The sequence below is a fragment of the Malania oleifera genome, chromosome 3, assembly GCF_029873635.1.
Source record: "Malania oleifera isolate guangnan ecotype guangnan chromosome 3, ASM2987363v1, whole genome shotgun sequence".
In the NCBI taxonomy this organism is placed as follows: domain Eukaryota; kingdom Viridiplantae; phylum Streptophyta; class Magnoliopsida; order Santalales; family Ximeniaceae; genus Malania; species Malania oleifera.
The window spans coordinates 123,883,301-123,891,817 of NC_080419.1; the positions used below are offsets into that span (position 1 = coordinate 123,883,301).

At 37.0% G+C, this 8,517-nt stretch overlaps 1 protein-coding gene across 1 annotated transcript; it reads right to left on the bottom strand.

The window, feature by feature from the left end:
• Positions 1 to 2,968: 2,968 nt before the first annotated feature.
• Positions 2,969 to 5,203, bottom strand: LOC131150943 (ricin-like). Its single transcript, XM_058102025.1, has one exon. The coding sequence runs from the start codon at positions 5,103 to 5,105 to the stop codon at positions 3,192 to 3,194; it is 1,914 nt and encodes a 637-aa protein (XP_057958008.1). The 5' UTR covers positions 5,106 to 5,203; the 3' UTR covers positions 2,969 to 3,191.
• Between the last annotated feature and the right edge of the window lie 3,314 nt (positions 5,204 to 8,517).

Sequence of the window (8,517 nt, forward strand, 5' to 3'; positions counted from 1 at the left end):
AAAATCTATGCTATATTTGTTATCACATATGAAATGTATGTTTGGAAAATATTGATATTATGATTAAAATGTATATGTATGTATGAGATGTCAGAAATGATGATTTTAGAATATGAAGCATGACTTTAAACGGCATATGTGTTGCATGAACATTATTTTTATGTGAAGTGAATCATGATATGAATGATTTTATGAGCAAAGCATATTTTTCAGGTATTTTGAAAAGACGAGTTATGCTATACTGAGTCTAACGAATATATGATAAATGAGTTATTTTCATAATGTAAATACCTGAAACGTATCTGGCGCGAGGCCATGTATTTATATTATCGGCACGAGGCCGTATTTACGATTTTGGCGCGAGGCCATGTATTTACGATTTCGGTGCGAGGCCGTATCTATGTTTTCGGCACGAGGCCGTGATTATGTTATGTTCAGCACGAGGCTGTAATGATGTTATGTATGTTCATATATTATATGTTATTATACTAGGGTGTTAGTTTAGTTCAGTTCAAGGGCTCGGTACCATAGCTATATGTGTAGATAAGATATCTACGACAGATTAGTGCTAACCATCCCATGAAGGGATGGGAGATGGATAGTCGATGTGACTTTCAGTAGAGTGTGGTCGTCCACCTGGAAGTCCGGACCAGGGTGTGGTGGGGTCATCGTACTTACAGACATATTTGATTCGGCAGTGGTCGGCCTGCCATCCATTGTTGGGTCCCGCTTTTGGGTTACACAACCCGTTATGGGGGGTAATACATGACATTAGCTAGCTATTCATCCTAGGTATATTTTCAGTATTACAGTTATAACAGATGCTTATGTATGTTATGATTTATGAACAAATATGAAAGTACATGATTATCTAGTATGATATTATGATTATTTCCAGAGTTATGAAATATATTGTATATGTATAAGCACTTTAAATGTTCATGTTGCCACACAGCTGTATTTAGTTTATTTTTCCTTACTAAGAAGTGTCTCACCCCCAACATTAAATGATTTTCAGGAAATCCAGAGAAATCAGCGGGTGAGGGCTTCTGTTGAGTGATTGGTGCTTCCCTAATAGAAGGGTAAGCTATGTACTAGGATCAGTAGATGATTTTTGTTATATGGTCCTAGTGTCATTTTGATATTTTGAGGGTTGTATATATGTACAGTGTTGGGAGATGTAGTAAACTCTAGTATTATGTTTTATGGATGGATGTTTGGATTTTATGTTTACTGCTGCGTTGAATTTCGCTATGTTTGACAGGTGTCCCCGTTACCCACGGGTTTGGGGTTGACCATTTTTATCTATTATGTGACATTTTATATTTAGAAATTGAGGGACGTTACAATGTATCTATGAAAATTCTATTAATATTCTTAAAATCCTAATATAGCATATTTCCCTTACTTTAACTTGAAAAGCCCCTATAAAATTCTGGTTCTCTACCTACAGGGTTTCTAACTTAACATCCTGAAAACACAATTTTTCAGAACAAGATATCAGTATTTTCTTACCTACAACATTTCTTATGACTGAGGGAAGGGCAAAAGCTAATTAAAATGTCTTACCCTAAGATTGGGACGAAATACAACCCAACTTTTCCAACGATCAGCTCTGACAGATTTGCAAAGAATTTCGCCAGGAGCATCGTAGTAGCCTCAGATCTTCGATCCAGTGAGAAACAGGCCCTGAAACGAAGAGAGAAGTGAGAGAGGGTTGTAGAGAGAGAGAGAGGAGCGCTACAAATGGGTAAAAATCTGGGTTTTTCACTATTTATACTGCAACCTTCGTCGACGAGACACATCATCTCGTTGATGAATATTTCAGTAATTTCATCAACGAACCTTGCTTCCTCGTTGACGAAATTCAGGCTACCCCAAAACCTCTCTCGGTATTTTCTCGTTGACGAAATCTTACCTTCGTCGACGAGATCCTGAAGACCTTCATCGACGAAACCCTGTATTCGTCGACGAATTTCCTTATGCACTCGTCGACGAACCCCTGTATTCGTCGACGAGTCCTGACAATTCCTTGAAATTATTATTATTATTATTATTATTATTATTATTATTATTATTTCCAAAATGCGATGTCGTCGTTGACGAAGTCTACAGCCTCTTTCTATTCCTGTTTCCATTTTCCTCTCTCTTTAATATTTAAATATTAGTATTTTTCAGGTCATTACAATTTTTTTTACTCATTTTTTTATCTTAATTAATTCTATATTGTATGGTTTTTTAAAGACTGATCATCCTAAAATTATGTTTTTCATTTTTGTTTTATAAGCATGCAAAGCTACAATGAACACTTAGTCCCCTTGTCATGTAAGAGTTATACCATATGAGCTACTTGTTTTTTTCCTAGTCTTCAACACTCACCAGACATTTCTTTTGGGTTTATATAATTTAAATATATGAAACTTAACATAAAATTTATTTTCATGTTAAATTAAGCAATTTTTGTATACATAACAAAGTCATATTAGATCTGTTGTACATACTCAATCTACCTACTAATTAATTTCTCAAGTCTTAGATTTGTAACATCATAGGTCCCTCGTTCTCATACAAAACCTCCCACTTATTATAGATTTTAAGTGCATAAACTTTTTTGAACATGAACCATAACCCAACAAGAATTATGAAGGATAATCCCCATTCATAATTATTTCTAGAAAGATATTAAAATATTTTCACGATTATTTTAATTGGGACCTCTTTATGGAAATTATTTTTATTTTTTTATTTAAAATTTATTAAATAATTATAAAATTATCCATTAGTTTTATGTTTTCTAAGATTTATGTAGGGAATCTATAAAGTAGTAAAAGGATAAGTTTTTCAGTTTTTCTATACACAAATTTGAAAAACTGAAAAATAATGTCATTTTTTGTAATTAAAAAAGAAAGTAGAAATGAAGAACATATAAAGCTGCTTCTAAATAGTAAGATACTATGATGAAGATAAGTTTTCACTTAGAAAGATAATATCATTAAAAGAGGAGAATTCAAAGCAAGATATTTGAAATCTCTGAACCAAACTACAGATAAAGGTAAGGGTAAAACTCCTCCCCCAATGAAGAAAATATAAGAGAACTATTCGCAGAGAAAATGCAAGAACACTCTTCCCACCATGCCGAATTTATTTGGTGAAAACTTAGATTAGATGCGTTTTGTAATGCAGAGTAACAATCAAAAGAGTGGAAGCCACTCTTGGTTAGGAGTTCTGTTGGGTGGCCACGCAATTATTTGGTGAAGACTTGGATCAGACTTTCTCACATCCATGACTAATCCAGTGTAAAAGTTTAAAATAGCACCATTATTTCTGAACATCCACTGTTGGCCAGCCGATGCAGAACTGCAGCTACGAAGATTGACGATGTTCAATTCACTGGAAGACTCATCAGTATTACAAGAAAGACACAGATCTCGATTCTGATGAGGTCGTATGGAACGATCTGGGTAGAGAGCCCACTTTTGGCTCGCCTTGTTTGACACACATTTCTCCAACCACACGCCGTTTCCAGTTGCTTGCAAGCAAAGATCGTTAAGCCCCACAATAGAACTTGCCACGAAGGGCTCCGAGAAATTGGACGCGAGCCAACTCTGGCTGGTGTAGTACTGGTTGACCTTCACTTTGAGCTGGGTTGCCTTGGTCCCGGATTCCGCAGTCAAAACAAGTGAAGAGTCAGAATTTATGATGGTTCCATTGTCCCATACTTTCCATCGAGTGGCAGCTGTTGTAGCTTTGCTGCAATCATAGATCATTACGGTGGACAAGTGACTGAACCGACCGAAAGAAGAACTCAAGCACTTTCCGTTGGATCGAATAGTCCCATCTCTCTTCAAGCTCCACAGCTGATTCGCATCCGTATTGGATTTACACGGCCACAAAATTATCGGGTCTCCGTCATTGTAATTTCCACCGCTCACGTCGGCACACAGTCCATCTCGACCGCTGATGCGCACCGTTGGCTCTGGATCTGCACAAGTTGCGTCATTATTGCGATCGAATGAACCGCCGGTGCCGGAGACTGACCGGAGAGAGGAAGACCGAGGCGTCGGTGGTTTCGCACAGATGTACATCATGACTCCGATGACGGAAACTATGTCGGGCATCACGTTGGTGATGTAGAAACGGTCGTAATTTTGTCTTTGCAATTGAATTTGGCGGTGAAAGACGCCGTCCTCGTTGGTTTGCTGGACGGCTTCGGAGAGGTCTTGCCAGTTGTTAATGAGGCTGACCACAGCAGCGTTGCGGTTAAAGCTTCCATACTCGCCATTTCCAATAGTTCCGGCGAGTGCTCGCTGGACGTACGGGAACCGCACCGCCTCGGAGATCATGATGATGCAAATTATAAGGGACCGGGCCAGATTGGATTGGTCCCCTTCGGTATCGGAATCATGGACCAATGTGTGGATGGATTCGTCTAGCTGGTTGAATCCCAAGGTAATGTCGTCTAGGTACTGAAATCCTGCGATTGGCCGGAGCTGCGTGTAGTCGCCGGTGAAATTGAAGGTCCGTTGATCTGTACCGTTGAAGAGATTCTCAGTTGCTTCGGACGGAACGCCGCGGAAGAAGTAGGAACGGTTTCCGACGCGGTAACCCACAACGTACAGATCGGTGACATCTATGGCCACCGTCACCGACTCCTCTGCCATGTTGGTAAGTTCCACCAGAATGAACCGCTCGGTGTCCGGCACCGTGCCGCGCTCACGCAGCACTGGTATTCCGTGCCGCGTGTCGTCCGGATTAGCGACTCTGTTTCGGAGAAGTCTCACGAACTCGTTGTAATCTCTTCTGTCGAGGCCGCTGGTGCTTAATCTCTCCGTGGGATAGTCAAGTTGGAGTCCTGGAGATGCGTAGATTGGGATCGCATCAGTTCTACTTGGAGGTTGATCTGGTGGTGTGGTTTGGTGAGGATCGGCGACGGCGGCTTCTTCCACAACCGGGGTGGTGGTGGGCATGGTCAGCTGGCGCAGCCAAACGGGTGGTCCGACCATGGGAGTCCTCCACCACAACCAGGCGGCCACCACCACCACCAGCACCATCACTATTTTGCTTCTTACTACCTTCCCAATTGAATCTAATACATTGTTCCCCATCTCTCAATCTCTCCTCTCTCGCTTACTATTCCAAGAATCAGTGCGCGTGTTCGTGTTCGTGTATAACAATTACTACTCCTTACAATTGCACCATCACTATGTATATATATATATATATATATATATATATATAGAGAGAGAGAGAGAGAGAGAGAGAGAGAGAGAGAGAGAGAGAGACCCATGTGCACCGATCTGGAAGCCGCCGCTGACCCACTATTTTCCTTTCTATTATTATATTATATAATATAATATATTTATTATTATTAATTTAAACTTTTGTTCTGCATCACAAGCTTTTTGCTTGAAAGCAGAAATCAAAAGGTTGCATCTAAAAACATATCTTGAGTTCTATCTCAACCAAAATATAGAAGAAGTTTAATAGGAGAATTTTTTACAACTTGAAAAGAAGACTGCCTAAATTTTTCAATCAAGTGCTCCCTTTAGTTTTTGTATGAAGCAAAATTAGTGCAACTCTAAATCTTTCTTAGACATAATTTTTATTGCAAGATTTGCGTTAAATTCTTCTCATCCTAATCTTTAGTCGCCTATTTAGAATTGTCATAATATTTTCTTTTCTATTTTCCTTTCCTTTATATCTGTACACTTTCTTTCTGCTCAATAAAACTTTTCTTATAAAAAAACAAGCGTAATACACATTTGAGAAGAACATGAATTCTAATTTTAAATTTGATCGAATTCATGCTTATTTGTACATCATACTCTTGATACTATTTTCAAAATTTTAAATTGTTGAAGATTTCATATATAAATATACATACATACATACACACACACACACATATATATATATATATATATAGAAAGAGAGAAAAATAAACAATTGTAAGGATGCATAGTTTAGCTAGTTGCAATATTTTAATCAATTGCTATAATTTTAAATTTATATATATATAAATTATTATTATTATTATTATTATTATTATTATTATTATTATTATTATTTCTTCTCTAGCAATTACATATAACTATTGAACGTGTGTGTGTGTGTAGTGTTATTTATTATACATGCATTGTATCAGCTGCTGCTGAGCATCTCAATTATAATGTATATACCAAATTGACATTGCAACTTAGTATAAGACACATGCACTTCCTACAATGAACGCTTGAGATTTTAATTAAATGTTTGTGAACGTTCCAAGGTTTGAATTGATAAATTTTGGATCTTCTTAGGTTGAGGTTTAGAAAACAGAAGCATGCCTCCCTAATTTTGTAAATAGATCAACCAATTAAAAAACTAATTATGTCATTCTTGTACATTTTCTTAAAATGTGATGATAATTGTTCATCTAGTCTAAAGATAGTTGTTTAGATAGAAAGGAAGTTTGAGAGGAGCTTTGATTCTACTCTTTTAGTCATCATTCCAAAAGATGCAGAAGAAAATATCAAAAATTACTGGTCCATTAGTCTTATCATCAATTATATGAGACTGCGCTAAGGTTTGTCACGATGTTTTGGATGAAGGGTCTGGAATGACGTGAAATAATATTTGTCTTATCATCATTTATATGAGACTCTCGCTAAGGTTTGTCACGACGTTCTGGATGAAGGGTCTGGAATGACGTGAAATAATATTTGTCTTATCATCATTTATATGAGACTCACGCTAAGGTTTGTCACGACGTTCTGGATGAAGGGTCTGGAATGACGTGAAATAATATTTGTCTTATCATCATTTATATGAGACTCACGCTAAGGTTTGTCACGACGTTCTGGATGAAGGGTCTGGAATGACGAGAAAACTAACATCCGGGTTCTGATATCATAGAGTACATGATAATATAGCATTTTTTATAATTACGACCTCGTGCCGAACATATCATGATTACGGTCTCGTACCGAACATATCATAATTACGACCTCGTGCCGAACATATCATAATTACGACCTCGTGCCGAACATATCATAATTACGGCATCATGCCGAACATATCATAATTACGATCTCGTGCCGAACATATCATAATTACGTCATTCTGAAAATAATCATTATATCATGCATTTATCAGAATCATAATATACTGTGTATTTCCATAACTTCTCAATCATACTGCATTCATATCATTATCATATCATAATATTTTTTCATGTAAAATAATATTCATGCCACACATTTACTGTATAAAATCATACATTGCATTTTAAAATCATACTTTCTAGTGTCTCATACATATATATATATATATATATATATATATATATATATATATTTCAACATACTTGCAGTATTTTTCTCAAACATACATTTCTTCCGTAATAAACAAATATAACATATATTTTTCTGAAAATAAATTTACTCATAATTAATAATAATTTGCATCGAAAATAATTACTTTAGATTATTCCCTTACCTGACTATTGAGAAAACCCCTAAAAACTCTGGTCTCACACCCGTAGGATTTCCTAATCAATACCCTGAAACTAAAAACTCACAGTACTAAATTTCAGTATTTTTACATGTACAACATTTCTTATAACTACCGTAAAGTCAAATTTGGCTTAAAAAATCTTACCTCAACCCAGGGATGATTTCCATCTTACTTTCACCAACGATCCGCTCCTGCAGATTTGAAGAGAACTTCCCCAGGAGCGTCGTGGTGACTTCGGATTGTTGATCCGGCGTAAATCTGACCCAAAATTGATGAGAGAGAGAGAGAGGGCCGAAAGGGAGAGAGAGAGAGAGAGAGAGAGAGAGAGAGAGAAGATAGTTTACTTAGTTGTGAAGTTAAAAATATGGATTTTTCTATTTATAGAACTGGATTCGTCGACGAGCTACGTCATTCGTTGACGAATCCTTCATTAATTTTGTTGACGAAATTCAGTACTCGTCGACGAAATTCAATCGGCTCAAAACGCCTCTCGGTATTTCTTCGTCGACGAAATTCAATCTTCATCGACGAATTCTCTTAAGCCCTCATCGACGAATCTCCTGTATTCGTCGACGAAGCCCTGGTGATCCCCCCCCCCCCTCGGTTATTCCTTCCAAAGTGCGATGGCGAAGCGTTCGTCGACGAAGTTGACTTCCTCCTTCTGTTATTGGTTTCATTTCCCTTCCTCTTTATTATCTAAATTCCATTTTTATTCGGGTTGTCACAGATTAAATTAACAACTTTCCTTTTTTCTTTTTCTGTTTTCACAATGCTGTTTATTTCCAATGAGGTAAACATGTCCCAGGAAAAAGAGCCCAAAAGCATTCAATACACAATATTTCCTGCTTTGCTTACCATGCATCTTTAACTGGGTTATTCAAATTTCAAACACCACAATAAACTTACAGGCTGCATAAGGAAAAGAATAGCATTTGAATTTTAGATGAAAAAACAATCCTCATTTCATATTCAACTAAATCCATGGTTGTTAAAATGATAAAATCATGATACAAGTTGTAGAAT

Excerpts from the sequence above, each read along its gene's own strand:
- LOC131150943 (XM_058102025.1), bottom strand. The coding sequence starts at position 5,105 with ATGGGGAACAATGTATTAGATTCAATTGGGAAGGTAGTAAGAAGCAAA.